The 19700-nt window shown below is 43.1% G+C and overlaps 1 protein-coding gene and 1 long non-coding RNA gene across 24 annotated transcripts in view; one reads left to right on the forward strand and one right to left on the reverse strand.

Moving 5' to 3' along the window:
* Positions 1 to 18758, reverse strand: part of Hipk1 (homeodomain interacting protein kinase 1) — a 50398-nt gene extending 31640 nt beyond the window's left edge. For 11 of the 23 annotated variants that reach the window (XR_015666922.1, XM_087629161.1, XM_087629209.1 and 8 more), the window contains exons 1-2: positions 18160 to 18555; positions 5190 to 6267 (exon numbers count right to left, since the gene is read on the reverse strand). Coding sequence is in view for 21 of the 23 variants with exons in the window: in XM_087629161.1 (XP_087485287.1) it covers positions 5190 to 6265 (1076 nt within the window). In the remaining 2 variants the exon portion in view is untranslated. 23 annotated transcript variants of the gene reach the window in all.
* Positions 240 to 14337, forward strand: LOC108350077 (uncharacterized). The gene is made up of 4 exons (XR_015676694.1): positions 240 to 328; positions 2275 to 2428; positions 6579 to 6658; positions 14198 to 14337. It is a non-coding gene; the product is annotated as an uncharacterized LOC108350077 (long non-coding RNA).
* Positions 18759 to 19700: the final 942 nt, after the last annotated feature.

Genomic DNA, 19700 nt, shown 5'->3' on the forward strand with positions numbered 1-19700 from the left:
TGGCGCCAAAACAAAACTGGGCTGAGAACATTCTGAAGCACAGACTGAGCAGCGGGAGGTTTTAAGTCCCCCATCTCTTAAGAAGGCAGTTTGAAAAAGTAGATCAGGAGGGAATGGCCAAAACACACAGCTTAACAGTAATTCCAGCTTTTCAAACAACAAAACACAGGAAGATTAGGTGGAATCTGGAATCATCCAGTCTCCAGGTTCTGGTTGGTTCTGGAATGACAAAAGCAGCTAAGGATTCTGAGACCTCACAAAGACAGCAACACTTCCCGTACACAAAGGCAAGGACTAAAGAAAACCTCTGGACTTAGCTAATGAAAAGGTATACAGATAAAAGAGGACTGGGGAGGGGTGAGGAAGGCAAGCAGGCAGGCAAAGAAATAAGAAAAGGGAGAAAAAAAAAGAAAGCTTCAGTGGGTGTTTTCATCACTTGGACCTAAAAATAAAAATGCTCACCTTAACTACTAGGACGTGAGAAGGGAGCATTTCTAACAAGCACAAGGCCCTTGATTTGATGCTTACCACTAGGAAAACCCTCTATGGACATGAAGGTCCTGGTTCTACTCGCTCATAAGGTGGGCGAGCCAAGCACTCAGCTGAGGTCCCAGCACTTAGGAAACAGAAGCAGGAGGGGTGAGTTTAAGGCCAGCCCAGCTACATCCGAAATTGTCTCGAAAATAAAGTTAAATTAAAAAAGAGTTAATTTCTCATCTGTTTCGGGTCTAAAATTGTAATAAACATAAGGCAAGAAAAGACTACTCAAGGGTAGGAGAAAGCTAGAGGTGCGACCAACAAGATGGTGTTTATTTCAATAGGAAAATACCATCAATTGTCCTGTGACCCCTAGAGCAATGGTTCTCAACCTGTGGGTCATCACCACCTTGGGATCTCATATCAGATCTTACATATATGATATTTTCATTACAATTCATAATAGTAGCAAATTACAGTTATGAAGTAGCAGGAAAATTAATTTTACGGTTGGGGTCACCACAGTGTGAGTAAATGTACTAAAGGGTCAGAGCATTAGGAAGGCTGAGAACTTAGGGGTACAACCCCATGCTTACAGTACTAACACGGGAGCAAGAGCCAAGTGGCAGAACCAGCCGCCCTGCAGTTCATCTCACTTTCAACTTCTTTCTACTGAAAAGCTCCTCCAAGGTCAGAAAGCTCCAGTTCATTGGCATCCAGAGCAAGCTGAGCACAAATCATTCTCTGGCTGTTTTCACGAACACTCAGTTTCTTTCTTCCCATCTGAGGCACCAAACCTACTTATTTACCAGATTAGAGTTGTTACATAAAGTCCGACTTTCTGCATCTGTGGCTTAAATTGAAACTGTAGTTTCACTGTTGCAGGAAATTAGATTGTTTGTATAGGATAAATTAAGCTATACTTTTCTCTTCTAGGCAGCATCTGCCCATAAATAACAAAGTGATCTGAGCTTGAAATAAATGCTAGCTAGCTTGTTTAAAAGAGAAAAGCACTGGGACTGTTAAGTGTGGCGAATTTTGGTCCCTAAAACGCAAGCCCCAAAGACAGGAGCTCTGCTTGGAGCAGTCAGTGTACATTCAGTAACTAGAGAAACATTTCTAGAGCTTGGATCATTTCGCCATGCCTCTGGCTAACGGTATAGCCGAGCATACTTCATCAGGACAACGCAGCCTAAACTTAAAAGTAGCGTAGGAAGGTTGGATTTGAAGGCAGCTTCACCACCCCAAAGGGTTACACAGAGATTTGCAAAAGACAAGAATATAAGGTGTTAGTGAACTCTGACAACAAAGACATGAGGACACTTAAGCCCACTGAGGAGAAGCAGGTGCGAGCGAGGGCTGCCTGCACAGCCACTCTTCCACCTGCCTCAGCCTTGGTATCCACATGACTGTGAGACAGCAGAGCATGCAGGTAAATCCAAGCCCAGTCACACATGCTGAGCTGCATGCAGTGACGGTGTGGGAACAGAATCAACTTTTAAGAAGTAAACTTACTTCCTCTTGAAAGTATTCTTACAGCCAACAGTCAAATTTGTAAGACGCTTTGAAGAACACTTTAAAACTTAGGAAACATTTTTTTTTTGATAAAATCAAAGCCCAAATTAAAAGAATACGGAAAAAGGCCCAAAGACTAGCAACCTAAAACTGAAAATTAGTCACATGGATTGCCAGTTAGAGAAAGTTGTGCAGGATAATCTGTCCCACAAATCATTGAGTCTTTATGTAAAAATCCTGCCAAAAAATAACTTGCATCTCCTTTTGCTCTGCCGTTTTCAGTTTTAAAGCTGCTCGGTTGTCTCTGAGAGGACAGACAGCTACTGAACACCTGCACACACAAAGAAAACACTCAGCTGACAAGCTCCTGCCACAGCCGGTCCCTCTCACCTCCCCAGTCAAGAGAGTGGGGCAGCACCAGCCCTTCAACACACCAGTAAGCGTATGGTGCACTTGTACTATATGGGGGAGGGGTACTCAGAGTGGATCAGAAGCAAATGTAGTTGGAGCCTAAATATCCCAAGCCATAAATAAACTGAAGTGAAATTTTCAAAATTAGCCTAGGTGGCCAAGAGCAGCATGAAACCAGAAACCACAGGTCCTCCAAGTTCCTTTCAAGTAAAACAGGTCATAGTTTTATAAAACTATGAAGATTTTTTGAAGTGAGAATGTATTAAAAGACTATCATTAAAATACCAGTACTACCCCAGGAAATTTGCAATGTCAATGTTATTATTATAAAATTCTGATGTTTTTTGAAGAAAAAAATAGAAAAATCTATCCTATAGACAGTCATAGAAAATAAAGGACTCAAAAAAAACTCTTAAATATATGGTCAAAGGTACCAAGACCATTCAATGAGGGAACAAACAAGTTTTAGAGCAAAGGTCATTGTGTGAAGTAAACAATCACATGGAAAAGAATTAAATTCGGCCTCAACTTAAACAATAAAAGTTGAACAAGGTGCAGTAGCCCATGCCTGCAATCCAAGCACTCAGAAGGCTAAGGCAAGAGAAGTGCTGAGTTCAAAGCCAGCCTGAGCTACTGAGTGCCAGGCCAACCAGAGTTATATAGCAAAACCTTGTTTCAAAATTAAATAGCTAGATGCAGTAGCTAAAAGTCCAAGACTTGTAGAAGCAAACAGAGTTAAACTACATGATGGTGGATTTGTAACAATGACACCTGACGAATAAACAACAGAAAAAAAGCAGACGAACCAGACTTTACCAAGATTCAGAACACCTGTGTATTACACACTAGCCACGGGTTCAAAATTATAAAAGGGGACAAAATATCTCAAAATCACATCTATTAATGTCTAACGATTTATTTAATTTCTAAAATTTAACAAAACCAACTGAAATTTGGTCAAAGAAATTAAATGAATCTCTCCAAACAAAGTATAAGGTAGCAATAAAGACACGAAAAACTGTCAGTATCACTAATTAGGAAAATGTAAATCAAAACGACCTGAGACACCGCTTATACTCAAAAGAGAACTACTTTAAAATACATAGAAAATAACAAGTGTTGGAGGAAACATAGAGAAACTGGGACTCTCATGTGCTGCTGGTAGGAATGGAAAAGTCTAGTAGATTTTCAAAGCTACTACAATTCCCCAGTCTAGCAAACCTAGCCCACACTCCACAGGACTGAAAACAAGAATACAGGGACAGCAGCAATGCTCACAGCAGCATCATTCGCAAAGACCAAAGGTGCTAACAGCCCAAGTGCCTATCAACGATGGATAAACAAAATGTGGTAAATACACAATGAAACATTACCTAAGAAGGAATGGCATCCTGATAAGTGCTACAGAATAGATTAATCTCAAAATCCTAAGGTCTAGGGATGGGGCTGGCGAGACAGCTCAGTGGTTGGGAGCACTGGCTGCTTTTCCAGAGGCTGCATCTACATGGCAGCTCACAACCATCTGTAACTCCAGGGTCAGAGGACTGGATTTTGCCTCTCTGGGCACCAGATACACGCTTGGTACACAGACACATATACTGACAAAACACCCATAAACATAAAATAAAAATGAAAACAACAGGGGTTGGGGATTTAGCTCAGTGGTAGAGCGCTTGCCTAGGAAGCGCAAGGCCCTGGGTTCGGTCCCCAACTCCGAAAAAAAGAACAAAAAAAAAAAAAAACAACAACAACAAAAAACAAAAAACAAAAAAACAAACAGATAGTAAATCTACTAATCCAAACATCAGGCAGATCTGAGTTCAAGTCCAGTCTGGTCTGTATAGAACCAGGCTAGACAAGGCTACAGTGAGGCCTTGTCTCCAAAAAAGACATCTCCCTCAAAGGAAGAAAAGAAAGCCTTTTGTGTTAACTACTTACTCAGCCTCACACAGGCAGGGCAAGCCCTGTATCTCTGAACTACATACCCCAACACACACTCTTTTCTTGATAGCCAACTATACGATCAATATTCAATTTATACATTAAATTAAATATCAGATTCTTTAAGAATAACTAAATAAAATAAAGATCTGAAAAATGAGAATATATTTTAAAGCCTTGGTTATAGTACACGCAAAACTGTGAATACAACATCTAAGTACTGTTACAAGAATTTTAATATAATAAAAGGACCTTGTATTAGAAATATTAATCTAGAAATAAAAATCTCTAATGTACTTAGGTCAAGCTATTCTAGGATAACTAAAGTTTAAAATCTTAGAGAATGTTCAAACAGAAGACCGCAGCAGTCATCTAATACAATGTTTGCTATCAAAAAAAAAAAAAAACCCAAAAAACAAAAAATAAAAAAAATAAAAAAAAAAAAAACAGAAAACTGCTTCTAAGGTTAAACCTTAAAGATATTCCCAAAACCTTTTACATGCAAAGGTATGAGCTGAGGAAAAGCAAGAGCATCTGTGGAGACTGATCATCTCTGTACAGTCCTTCAAGTGGGGAAAGTTGGGTATAAAGGTTGTCAAGAATGAACCAGATACTAGCACAATTCAGCCAGTAACCTTCAGAATTAATCTGAATTATTTGTTAGTACTAAATAGTTCCAGTAAGAAAGCGCATTACTTATAGGAACTCCACATATACATGTAAGTGGAAACAAATCCTGCTGCCATCTTGGAGTCCAGAAAGAGATGGACTCCTGGGTAGAACAGTTACAGTTCTATGCTCTGCATGTTAAACACAAGGACACATCTCCAGTATTTTGTACTTGCCTGTAGTAGCGTGATTGCAGGTAGGTTGAACATACGGCTTTGGAAACATGACTCGCAGAACCAAAGTCAATGACCTTCACTCGGTAGGGTTGGCGAACTGGATCAACCAGCATGATGTTCTCAGGTTTGAGGTCAGCATGAATCAGACCAAGACTCTTCAGCTTCATCAGGGCTGTGGCCACCTGCTGCAAGATTGGTCTTATGTACTTGAGTGGCAGTGGGCTAAACTTGTTCTGCTTTAGAAAATCATACAAATTCTGCTCCAACATCTCAAACACAAGGCAGGTATGATTCTTGTGCTGAAAACACTCATAAGATCGGACAAAATTATACTCATCAGCATTCTCACTGCTTAGGCGAGAAAGGATGCTCACTTCGATCTGTCCTTGTCTGGCATAGGAGGGGTGGTTCTTCAAGATCTTAATGGCCACAATTTCCTTGGTGCTCCGCTTCCAGCACTTTGCCACCTGTCCAAATGTCCCTCGGCCTAGGAACTCCAAGACTTCATAACTATTGGTCATAGAGCACAGGATCTCATGCTGGACCAGCTGGTAATCCCCTTCTCCGCTAGAACTGCTACTCTTCGTGGTCACAGTGGTGGTCGTGGCAGCAGCACCCACCACAGTTCTGTTTTGCAGCATGAGAGGGGGATGTTCTTCTATGATCTGCACGCTACCGTTGCTGTCGACTTCCTCACTTTTTCTTTTCAATCCACATTTTTGATATGGCTCAAGCAAAGAAACGTTGCTCCTGTGAGTCAGGGTCTGGCTGCTTTGGAAGGTTGCCGTGGCGGCACTGCCTGAGCTGTCAGCAGCTGTTACCACAATATGCTCCACTGCAGGAGCCTGGAGGAGGAGGCCCTGGTCGTAAGCAGGAATATTGAAATTTGCTACCTGGTGAGAGGAGCTGGCTTGCCCTTGTGTAGCTGGGAGGGTTTTGCTGTGGGTATAATATTTGTCGTTGCTGCTCTGTCCTGAAACATCCCAGCCAGAGGGCTCTATTTTCAGTTTCTTCGCACTGCAGAAGGCACTCGACGACACTGATGGAGGGGAAAACACCTGCAGCTGTGATGCCATACCTACGTGGAAAGAAAGGAAGAATGAGACCACACGGGCTCAAGATGCAAAGCTCACCAACAGCATATGAGAACACGTGTAGCTCATATTACAGTTTTTCTCCTCTCAAAAACAAAATACCGTTCTGTTCTCCAATGCTAGGAAAGATTACTACTGACCAAAAGAAATCAAGCAGGTAATGACAAAGGTAGAGAGTTATCTTCTGAAGAAGAAAACTTTCTACAGAAAGTTACTCTTAGAACAAGATGGGATCCGGTGGTAGGATTGCTCAGTGCTTTGCTGACAAGCCCAACAACCTGAGTTTTCTTCCCAGACACCCATGGTGGAAGGAGACAGGTGACTCCCACAAGTTGTCCTATGGCCTCCACAGTCTCACCATGACATACTCATCAGGTATGTGAAATCATGCTGGACTACACAGTGAGTCAAAGAAGAGAGGGGGAGGGAGGGAAGGAAAAGGGAGAGAGGGGGGAGGGAGGGAGGGAGGGAGGGAGGGAGGGAGGGAGGGATGGAGAGAGGGGGGGGAGAGCACGAGCTGTAAAGAAGATATGGGGAGAGGAAGTGAGAACGGTCCCACTGTCCTGAATATCCCACACATCCCGCCAAGTTCAGTAAGCCAAAAAGACTATTAAATGAATAAAGTCCAAACATCCAGCACAGAACACACACTCATCTGCTCTCTTCTTGTCATTAGGACCTTCAGAGACCTTGAGGCTCAACTATAAACCCCTTCCCTAGCCCTACACTTTCCCTCTTTTCAGTAAGTATAACCTAGCATGCCATTTGCCAAAAAAGAGAAAAAGAAAAAAAAAAAAAGAAAGAAAAAAATCTAAAAAAATTCTATCTCAAATCCAGACTCCTCTTCTAGCCTCCTTTTTCTATCTACCCTTCCCACCAAATCTACAAATCTTATCCAAATCTTATCTTATGCCCACTTGATTATAAGAATAGACACTTTAAATTCAGCATGTTCAAAATTAAATGTACAAGCCTCCACTCCACCCTCAATCTTCTATGTCACTTATGGAATACACCAAACACCCAGTCACGAAAGTCACAAACCAGGGAGCAACTGCTTCCCCATCAGTCAATCGCAACAGCTATAGCCATCTCTCAGAGTCTTGGGAGAATGCAGCTATGTAACACAGGCGCAGTGGCAGCTCCTGACACACACTCATTATGGGGACTCACTCTTCTCCCTTCCTTCACAAACTACTACTTGGCTGAACTAAGTATAGTTCAAGTCAGCCATTTTGCCACCATGCTAGTTCACAATGCAAGCTGCCTCTTGGAACTGCCTGAAACACTCAAGGGATTCTTTGCTGCTATTTGTTGCTGGGGCTGTTTTCTGTTTTGTTTGTAAGGCAGGACCTTTAGCATCCAAGCTGCCCTCAAACTTGCTCTGTATGTAGCTGCGGAGGGCGTGAGCTTTGACATCGTTGCTTTCGTGGCTTTAAGCAGCAGGCTAGATAACTGTCTTTTCCTAACTTCTTAATCTCTTCCATTTCCCCAGAAGTTTTCCATTACTTGGGCATTAAATCTAAAGATCTTCAAAACAGATTTTGTGTGCAGGCCTTTAATTTCAACTACTCAAGAGGTTAAGAGACAAGAGAATCACAAGGTGAAGGCAAGCTACAGGCTGAATTTAAGGCCAATCTGAGTAACTTAGAGAGAGACCCTGATTTATAATAAGGTTGAAAGACATTAACAGAAAAGGGTGGGTGTGGCGGTAGCTGAGGATATAGCTCAGCAGTAGAATGAGAGCTTAGCTTGTATTGCTTAACATGTACAAAGCATTGATACATGGCCTGGGTATAAAAATGTTCACCAAGAGGCTAGGAAGATGGCTTCATCAGTAGGGTGATGAGGACCTGAGTTAAGACCCCCTGCACCCACATAAAAAAGCCAGGCACAGCAATATGCACCTGTAACCCAACATGGGGAGATGGAGCCAGGCTCCTGAGGTAGCCATCCAGTCCAGCTGAAGCAGCAAACTGAGTTCAGTGAGACCCTGTCTCAAAAAAATAGATGGAGAGCAACTGAGCAAGACACATGACAGCCACCTCTAGCCTACATGCACACACCTGTACCTGCAAACACACAAATGTGCACGCAGACTTAAAACCCTCTTCAAAACCTCTCAAAATGTCCTTTCTCACCAGCATCCCCACTCTGACTGTCTCCTGCCTCAGCCTCTGGAGGGCTGAGGTTACAGGCATATGTATGCCACTATCCTCTTAGTTCCCGCAAAGCAACTCCGTGTCCTCTGTACATCAGGCTCCTAACACAAAACTCCTTCCTCCCTCCCTCCCTCCCTTCCTCCCTCCCTCCCTCCCTTCCTCCCTCCCTCCCTTCCTCCCTCCCTCCCTCCTTCTCTCTTTCTCCCCACCCCCACACCCCAACATCTCACCCACCCACAGCCACCACAGCCATCCCTCCCACTATAAATTTACTGTCACAATATAAATTCCAGAGGATAGAGTCCTTCTGTTTGCCTCTTCACTTCCATCACCCAGACCCTCCCAGAGGCTATCACTGTAATATAAACACAATATTGCTGGAAGAGACTTACTCCTGCCACCAACTTCATTACCAGCACGTCACTCATGCAAACTGTAGTATTTCCAAATGTTTGGCTTTGGTTTTTCCCCTTTACTTGTCCTCTGTTTCATTTGCATGGTTCTTAAGATATGGGTGAAGTGTCCGCCTCAGCCCGCGTGGTACAATTTTACAAGTCATAAGAAAATAAACGTACAATTGGAAAGGAAGGAAACATGACAAAGGATGTTACAGAACATCAAAAAGCACTGTGTAGGGCTGGAGCTGAGGTCTGGAATAGCGTTTGCCCAGAATGCACAGGGCCTTGGACTTGATCCCTGGCACTGCACATAGGGAAGAAGGGGGGAGGGGCAAATGTGCACTTCTTTGTGCCTGATCACAACTTAAAGCTCTCTGCAGTGGAGTCAGTCAGCTGCAAAGAAAAAATGTCTTCAACCTTCAATGTTTAAAATGGTGCAAGGATTTACTCTAAGCAAGAGGCTCCATAATTTATATGAACCTGAAGGAGAAAAAAAAAGCACAAATTAAAAGCTAAGGCCAGTGCACTTCAACTTACAAGGCCATTAATATGCAAAGCATTTTGGCCTACTTACATCACCTATATAAACCCAAATATAAAAGAAAACCTGAAACCAAGTAGTTCCTTTACTAAATTTACCTATTAAAATACATGCAAAGTATTGCATGCCATCATAAAATTGAGCCAGACATAAAAAAGTAGGTAAATCATCCAATTTGTTTTCCCTACTGAAATAGAAATTTAACAATTCAACCAAAACATGGAGTACAACATTTATGCAATATAAAATTTACAGTTTACAGCAACTACAAAAGGACAGAGGTTTAGGTAGTACATACTTAAAATCCTTGAACTTGAAAAGCAGGGCAGGAGAATCAGTAGTTCAAGGCTAGCCTTGATCATTGTGAAACCAGCATAGGCTTTATGACCCTACCTAAAAGAAAAATGACAAGGCCATAAAGTCATACTGGATAGAACTCACAAAATATCCTTTTATTTATTGTTTCCGTCTTTTAAAACAGTTTCTCACAGAGTGCAGGCCAGCCTCAAACTTACAATGTACCCCAGGATGACCTTGAACTCCTGTTTCTCCTCCCTCTACCTTCTGAATGCAGGATTCACAGGCATGCACCACCACTCTTGGCCAAATTTTTTTGTAATGTTTTTTGTAATGTCTTTAATAATTATTACACCTTGGGGCTGGAGAGATGGTTAAGAGCACTGATTACTCGTCCAGAGGTCCTGAGTTTAATTCCCAGCAACCACATGGTGGCTCACAACCATCTGTAATGGTATCTGGTACCCTCTTCTGGTGTGTCAGAAGACAGCTACTGTATACATATATATAATAAATCCTTTTAAAAACATTACATCTTTAGAATGATGTTATAACCAACTTTTGACCCTGTAACAAAATTGCAAATACTAATGACTTCGAGTTTTCACTCAACATCACCAGAAAGAGAGAGGGAAAGAGAACATGTTCTAGGACATTTTGAATATAACTTACTCAGAAAAACAAACCTAATCCATGCAAGGCAAAAACAATGCAAAACAAACAAACAAACAAACGAAAGAAAACCAAAAACAAACAAACAAAAAAACCCAACCAGAATTTCACTAGCTTTTGTCACAGGTACATATTTTTTACCACCAAGACTCCATGTAGCTGACACTCACTCAGACCTCAGTAACAAGGTGAGAAGAAAACACAGAATCAGAATGGCCTAGAAAAACCAACACTGTTATTTATACTCACTCTGAAATGAGACTTTAAACCATTTCTAGGCACAGATACTGCCCCACAAATCTGCCTTTGCAAATGAGAATCAATTCTCTTCCTTGGTAAGATTTCCCAAAAACTATGGGGCAGAATTATCAGCTGTGGATATTTTTCTGTGTAGAATGCATTGTTAAACAAACCACAAACTTCTCAATGCACATGAAGGTAGCTCCCAATAAATCAAATGCTATTTCTAACTTCCCAAAATGTATCACCTCTTGGATCTAGTAATAAACAAAGTTTCATTTCAAAATTTACTCTCCAATAACAACTGATGTGATGTAATAACAAATTTGCTCCCTGAAATAATCCCAACTAGAATTAACAGGCCAAGACTGGTTAGTGTGTGTGTTTACTACTCAAGAGAGCTGGACCGTGCTGGGATGAAAGGCTTTCAGACATGGTTATTTAAGAGCTTCTCTATTCTGTGGCATATACTCCACACTGCAATTACTATAGGTAGGTGATCCTGCCACAAGGAGTTAACAAATTATAACACTGCATGGAATGGTTTGGTACCACAGCAAAGATAATCTTTTCAAAGCTTCTGTCCTCTTTCATCAAGACAGGGTTTCTTCTGTGTTAGCCCTGATTGTCCTAAGACTCACTCTGTAGACAAAACTAGCCCCAAACTCAAAGATCCCCCTGCCTCTGCCTCCCAAGTGCTGAGATTAAAGGCATATATAACTTCCATTCCTCACCCCCACCCCACCCCCATGTACCTATAATAAATTCATGCTGCTTTTGTTCAATGTTATCTTTCCCCTCTGGCACAATTTAACAACCGATGACCTAAATAACCTAAAACCAATACTTTATTTTGAGTTCTCCCAGTCATCTGTCCTGGCTTAGTTCAGGAAGTATATATTCTCCAATATACACTTGATACACATTCGTAACATTAGACAGGTAAGAAAAAGAACATGCTTTAATGTATTTATTACTTATATTATTAGTGAGTGTATATTACAGGATATTTGATCACATTTGTGAAGACTAAGATTGTGGTGTTTACTGGAAAAACCTGTTTCTAGTCGTGGTGTGGCTCAGAACTTCAATCCCTCTGGCTGTAAGATAGACAGGGCTGGGGGCTGGAGCGATGGCTCAGCGGTTAAGAGCAGCGACTGCTCTTCCAGAGGTCCTGAGTTCAATTCCCAGCAACCACATAGTGGCTCACAACCATCTGTAATGGAATCTGATGCCCTCTTCTGGTGTGTCTGAAGACAGCTACAGTGTACTTATATATAATAAATGAATAAATAAATCTTTAAAAAAAAAAAGATAGACAGGGCTTTAGTACACACCTTTAATCTCAAACAATGAAGGTCAAATTAGTGTGTAGAAGCAAGCAGAGATGTTTGAAAGTGGTGTCTAATTGAGTTGCAGAGCAGAGAAAGACTTGTCAGAATAGGATAAATCCAACTCTTACAAGAAGAAAGGAAAGGGAAGCTACTTAAGAGTGCAGTGCAGAGAGGAGGCAGGCTGTTTTACCAGGAGTTTTACAAAGACAGGCTGAACAAGCCAGACACAGGTAAAGACAAAATATGCAGAGAATGAGAAGGGGCCAGAAGATAGAACAGATTGCTAGAGTTTGAGGTCAAGCCGAGGTCAGAGGTCAAGAGAGAGACGGGCCAGATTGGATCAGTCAGCTTGGAGAGGAGTTGGAGGCAGAATAGCTAAGCTCACCAGCCAGCCAGAAGTCAGAAAGAACAAGAAAGGTGAGCTGTAAGTCTTGTGGGTGCATTCACCTACACACATAAAAGTAAATAAAAATTTATCTTGAAAATCCTTTTGCTAGAGACCTAACTACCTTTCACTGCACTTGGCTTCCTCCCGCTTGCCTGTACTACTTGCTTAAAACTTAAAACTTAAAAATTCCAAACTACCTAACAGCCTAACTGTATTCCCCAAATTATACTCTTAAGCACTTGTCAGTGCTCGCTTTTCCAACTCATTCTTCACTTCCTAGGCTGCTTTAAAAATGCACATCTGGAAAAATAATAAACATCTGTCCCACCTTAAGCCTTCATGATAAAGTCTGAAAGCGCGCTCTCTCTTTTTTTATTAGCAGACCTTCTAAGGTCTGACCTACTGTTACTTTTGTGGATTTGTTTTATCCACTCTTTTCCCAGGGCACCCTCTCTTGAGTTTCAGTGCTTGGAAGAATGTGTGGGCCTGGACTTCTCCAGCCCAAGTCACTCCATATGTAATGCGCTCGCTCTTCCCGAATGGAACTGAACTTCCCTTCTTGGCCTTTGCTTTTCCTAATGTCTACCTTCCCTAGGTCCCATGTAAATCTCAGTTGAGTGTGTTAGGGCTGGTTAATTTGTATAAAAATCTACTTTCTCCTTTATGAGGCACATGGCTAGACTATGTTGATCAGCCTTCCTCACCAGTTGAGAACAATGCATAAATAAGGCTATGAGAGATCCAAGCTTCTACCCTGAGATGACCCCCAAGTAATGGTAGAAGCTGGAGGAAGCACGGGTCTGTGAGTGGTGGCCACGCAGCAAGAGAGCAGATTAGTAAGCTGGGATACCACTTTGACATAAAACATTCACAATTAGGCTGTTACATAAAACAAACCAGTTTTCTCCTACTAGATTATTTAGCCAGACAAAAATCTGAGAAGTCTTCACTAGGGCTAATTGATAGTAGGTGAGGTTCCTGAAAGACTCCCACAGCTCAGACTACTTTCTATAGTCCTGTTTGTTTAACTTAGTCCCTTAACCAGCATATATCGAGGACCTGGTTGCCTGTCTACTAGGAACTATTCTAGACACAAGAGACACAGCGATATTTGAGATATGCAACTAGTGATAAGGTATGAAGAAAACACAATATAATCTATAGTAGAGATGGTGGTCAAGGAAATACTCATATGGTGTTGGCATTTAAACCAAGATCTAAATGATAGCCAAGGACAGTTAGTACACAGAACACAAGAATGGAAAAAGCAGATGCAGAACCCAAAGAGGCAAGCAGGGGTAGTTTCCAGAACTTGTGGGCCTCTCTTCAGACTTAGTTATTTAAAAGCTGACTTCTGGAGATGGATGTGGAAGTCAGTCAGCTCCATGGCTCACTTGTTCCTCCTGCAGATGCCCCAGGCTCAGTTCCCAGGACTCACGTGGTGGCTCACAACCATCTGTAACTCCAGTTGTGGGGAACCTGTCACTCTTTTCTGATCTCCTCAGGTACCAGGTATACACACGGTACATATTCACATGCAAGCAAAACACTGAGATACAAATAAAACTAAGAAAGAAAACATTTTAAAAGTGACTTCCAGTCCAGTGAGATAGCTGAGCAGATTAATCCCCAGAACCACAGTAGAAGAGAGCTGTCCGCTGACATGGGTGTGTGTGTATGTGTGTGTGCATGCATGTGTGTATGTGTGTTTATGTGTGTGTATGTGTGTATGTGTATGTGTGTGTATGCGTGTGCGTGCATGTATAAAATAATCTAAAATGCAAAATCCAGCTTCTTTCTCAAGGTTAAATTCTGTAAGTATAATCTTCAATAGCAGGGCAGTGAGATATTATAGTTATTTTTCTCTTTTTCTTTTCTGCAGCACTAGTTCCCATCATAATGGATGCCATACAGTATGTGCCAACTACTTCCTAATATGACTGACTATAAAGAGATCACTCTACTGCTCCATACATAAATGTAAGGGAATCTCAGTCTATAATAAAATATTACTGTTCTTAACATAGTAACACAGAAGCAAAAAACTAGACTTAAACCCTGAAGAGCAGCATTTGTATAACAGGTTTGCCACCCTTGCAGTACCCCCCTCCTTCATGTGGGCCTGCGTGTTACCAGCGAGTTTCCCGACTGGTATTGCAAACTGGGCGTGGAGAGGTGGCATCAGCTGCCAGGAGAGCATCTATAGCTCTGTGTACCTTCAGCCATTTAAAAAGTGCTCTGATGGTTCTGTAAACCGACTAAAGGATGCTTTCCTTCCAGGCAAGGTGGTTTCCCAAGTTTCAATACCTGCTTAGACTGGTTCTGCATAACAAATATATAGCAATAAAAGAAGAGTATTAGGAGAAGGTATTATTTTACTATGTATATAAGATACGGTCAACAATGTTTATAAAGTTTGAAATAAAATGATACCACTAAGAGTTTCCAGCCTAAGAGCAAAATCAAATTAACAAGTAGAGATTGCTATAAAACACAAATAATACCAAGTGAGAGCCCTGTTCAGATCAGCCAGCAAAGATCTAAAGGAAGCATGGCTTAAATGAGGTAACAATGGTTTGGCAGATGGAGGAACACCCAGGATCTTCAAAAAAAAAAAAAATGAGGTGAATTTTGCCAGACTGCAGGGGATATGGAAAATGAGTGACTGTGTAGAGGAAAGAAATGTATTTGACTGGAGAAAAAGTAGAAGAAAAAAAAAACAAAACCATACTGGACTTTTATAGCTACTTTTAAAAGAGTCTTAAATCCCTAATTCTAAAGTGGAAAAAAGGAAAACTCAAAAATACCAAATTAGTTTTACCCAGAGCTAATGAACAAAATGCTGGCTCCTTTCACTAAGTAACAAAGAAAATATAGAACCAGGTGCCTTTAAAGAATCCAAAGGTGTGGGGGGACTGGAGAGATGGCTCAGCGGTTAAGAGCACTGCTCTTCCAGAGGTCCTGAGTTCAATTCCCAGCACCCACATGATGGCTCACAACCATTTGTGATGGGATCTGGCACCCTCTTCTGGTGTGTCTGAAGACAGCTACAATGTTCTCAAATAAGAATCCAAAGGTATGGGGTTGGGGATTTGGCTCAGTGGTAGAGCGCTTGCCTAGGAAGCGCAAGGTCCTGGGTTCGGTCCCCAGCCCCGGAAAAAAAAAAAAAAAGAATCCAAAGGTACCCTCAATATCCACAGTTCCCATAGAAGGCTCAAGTGATATGGCACCCAAAAGAAAACAAGATAAAATGAAATGAAACTATAAAAGGCACTAGAGGACCAGCAAAATGGCTCATTGGATAAAGGCACTTGCTGCTAAACCTAAAAGAATGAGTTTATCCCCTGGACCCACATTAGAGAAAACCAGTTCCTGCAATTTTCCTAAACACACACACACACACACACACACACACACACACACACACACACACACACACACTGTAATACACTACTAAGAAATATATTATGCTGCATATACTAGCTGAATTTCTACAACTAAAAAAAGACAAAATCAAAACCAAAAATAGACCCATACCAGGCACCATGGAGTTTCAGTAAAGCTGAGGGGGGACCACCCCTTCAGCTCAGGAGTGAGGCCAAGCCTGGTCAACAGAGCATTAGCCTGTGTTCTTCACAACAAATAACAAAAAGAAATCAAATTAAGTGTTAGTTCAGGGAAATGATTTGAATAATTTGTGTCCAAAATGGCATGAATTGTAAGAGAAGAAACCGGCTAGGAAGTAGTAGGGGGAAGGCCTGTAACAAAAACACAGATTGTTGTCACAGTCAAAAAAGGACAGTTGACAGACCAGGCTGCTCAGGCTTACAAAATTATTCAAACTGCAAAAGAACCAATTAAAATACAAAAGTAACAAGCTGCACAAGTTCCAAGTGTAAGAAGTTCACAGGCAGGTTTGGCTCACTGATCTCTACCAACAAACCACCAATAGTTCCGTGCTTATAAAAACAAAAACAAAGAAGGAAAGAATTGTTTTCCGGAGAAATGTGAACTCTGACTTTTTTTTTCAGGAGGAAGATCTGGTTTGATTTTAAATCTCATTACCGATCAGCTTGCTCTAAAATCTGTAAAACACAATATCCAGAGATCAGCTGATCAGGAGGCTATCACAAACGACCTGGCAACCAGAGCCAACATTTTTGTCTGCTGCTTTACCGGTTTGGCAGCCTCTAGCTTCAATCTCAAAAACTTTACCAAAATATCCTTCAAGCCAAGAAGAGTATCTCTTTTTTTTTGGGGGGGGGGGGGTCAGGGGGTTGGTTGGTTTGATTTTTTTTTGAGACAGGGTTTCTCTGTGTAGCCCTAGCTGTTCTGGAACTTGCTCTGTAGACCCAGACTGGCCTTGAACTCAGATCCTCCTGCCTCTGCCTCCTAAGTGCTGGGATTAAATGCTTGTGATGACAAGAAAAGTATCTAAAAGCCTCCATCATATTGCAACACAGAATCCTGAGAAAATTACATGCAAAAGACTCAAAATAACAAGCAGATTAAGAATGATTAGGTAAAATGAGTTGTTAGGTTTTTAAATGTTTTGCAGGAAGCTTTAGGCTTTTAAGTAGCCAAAAAAAAAAAAAAAAAAAAAAAAGGCAATGGTTTGCATTCTCTATAATCTTAGGGAAAAAAAAAAACAAAACCTACAGACCATGAATCAAAAATAGCTTTACACAAGCAAGAGCAAAATTGTAGGTTTTGCTGAGGCCATCCGCCACTTAATTTAACCCCACTCCATCTAGAGCAGGAAGCCGCGCTGCTGTTTTCATCAGTTACTAGGAAACAAGATAAAGGGCGGATTGGGGCAACCGAGTCTACACTTGAAACTAGTATGTGGCAGCATTACACTACTGAGAATTCTCAAAGTGTCACTAAAGAGACATCTTATCTACAACTGAGTCACTGGTTATGTAGAAAAAAAGATTTACTTACTGGAGCTTGCCCCCACCCCCCCTTTCCCGCTTCCCGTCCCAGCAGCCATCCCCGAACAGGAAAGAAAACGCGCCCAGCATAAACACACAGGCCATTGCTCACGGTTCGTCACCACAACAAACTGGAGGCTAGACCAACGCTCCAGGAGACCAAGTTTCAGGTCTCGGTTGCCAAACACAAAAGGGGGACTCTGCCCTACAGAACTGTTTATAGTGTGGGTCCTAAGCAAAGACTTTTGGTTGTCTCCATCTTTTCTTTTAATGTTTTGGATTTTGTTGTTCTTGGCTTTTAAAGTAACGACGGGCTGCAAAAGTTTCCCTTTGAAAAAAGACCTCTAGCTTTGCCTTGCAGAGATAAACATATAGGTGGACTTGTCCCCACATAGCCTTACCACCATCACAAATTATATACTCAAAGATTACAGAACACGAACCAAGAGAACAGAAAAGCTTCCATACCAACCCGACCAAAACGATTTTCTCTAGATGCGGTTTCACAGTTCCCAAAGGCACAAATACGCCCGAACTACAGCTACAGGCAGTGGGGTGACATGCACACGCATAAGCTTTACACAGAGAACCTGCCACCGCAGCCTGCGGTTGGGATGGAGACCCGTACGATGGGGAGATGCCAGACGGACCCTGTCACCTGGGGACAACAGCAGGATCGGGAGGGAAAGGCAGGAGGCAGGGGGAGTTGCCCATTTTCCCCGGCACGCAGTCTTGTCCGGCCGCTCGCGGCCAGGCAGCAGGACGGGGCGCCCAGGGCCGCGCAGGGCCTGGCCAGAGAGGCGCCCCGCGCAAGCCGGCTACCCCAGGGAGTCCGCGGCTCTCCCCGTCCCACCTCGGGGGACCGATCCCCGCAGTCCACGGCCCCAGCCCCTCGCCGAGCCAGACTCACCGCCGGTGTGTGTAGTTCTCAGCCTCGAGTCGGGGCCGCCGCGAGGAGGCGGCGGAGGAGAGGCGATCCGGGGCCCCGCCGCCGGGTCATCATACCCCCCGCACGAGCCGGCCCGGGCCCCGGCCCCCGCCCCCCGGAGCCGTCCCCGCGCCCGTCCTGCGGCCGGAGTCTCGCCAGCCTCCCGCCTGCCCTGCCACCCGGCCCCTTCCCGCTGCCGCCTCAGCGCCGAGCGCTCCCGCCTCGGCCTCCCCTGCGGTCCGGGGCCACGGCCCGGCCCTTCGCTCCGCAGCCGCCGTTGTCACCAGACCCGACAAGTGGAACCCCGAGCAACTGCCTTCATCCCGACGGCCCCGCCTCGCCGGAACCATTCAGCCACCTAGCGCCATGACACCTACTGAGGCGGAAGTGCGGAGGAGCGGGAGGGCTGTGATCACTGCATCTTGCGGCCGGCCGCGGGTGTGGGTGGGCCTCCGTTGGGAGCCAGCGTGGACAGTGTGTGGGGACCGGTTTCCCAGTCCTCTCCGCACAGCAGCCTCCGAGGTGGTTTAACTGGCGTTTGGTGGCGGTCGGGTTTCTCGCAGTTAGATGTCATCTCAGCTAGTGTGACATCACCCCAAACCAGTGTGATCCCCCCCCAACACCCCAATCACATCCCAGCGATTGGGCAGCGCAGGGAGACATTGACTGGAGATGACCCTGAGGGTGAAGAATTATCTCGGTTTATACTCCAACTGTTTGCTGCGATGTCGATTTCATGGCAACATAAGAAATTTAGATGCTTCCGTATGCTCAAGCGCTCCCGTCGTGGAATCTGTTAGAAAATAAAATAACTTAACTGAACTCAGCTACTCGATGCATGCAGTAAACAAAAATTTTCCTACCTCCACAGAGGGTAGAAAGGCGGTGGATTCCGGAAAGGGCTCTGGGCATAATGTTCTAAGAAAACTGACACAGAAAACTAGGTTATCTTAGTAGACAGTTGCCAACTCAGCCTCAAGAGATTCTGTGGGGCTTGATATGCCTTCCGCTGTGTAAAATGTTGGTTCTTAAAATGAGGACCAGTTTTAGAGAGTAAGGTGTGGTGGTATAGCCCTTTAATCCCAGAATTCCGGAGGCAGAATTCTTGTGAGTTCAAGGCCAGCTTGGTCTACACAGTGAGGGCCTGGCTTAAAGAAAAAGGAGGAGATGGAGAATGAAAGAATTCATGTGTCCCATCTTACAGGTACTAAAGTCAGGAGCAGTCTGAACCCCAAAAATGACTCTCTACCACCATGGATTTTTTTTTTTTTTTTTTTTTTTTTTTTTTTTTTTTTTTTTTACCTGTGTCCTGTGAACAGGAATCAGATAGATCTAGAACAGGCCTTTCTACCGGTTATATTGTTTAGACCTCACTCATACCTCCTTGATTTCTTTGGATCTTCACCTAACAAAATGTTTTCTAGACTATCCTATAATACCTTTTAAGGAAAGTCGTTTGAGTTTCTCCTCTTACCATTGGGAATGGGGAAGTTCATTTCCCTGGAGAGCCAAGATTAACAAAA

This window comes from Rattus norvegicus, chromosome 2 (assembly GCF_021556685.1).
Source record: "Rattus norvegicus strain SHRSP/BbbUtx chromosome 2, alternate assembly SHRSP_T2T, whole genome shotgun sequence".
Classification (NCBI taxonomy): Eukaryota; Metazoa; Chordata; class Mammalia; order Rodentia; family Muridae; genus Rattus; species Rattus norvegicus.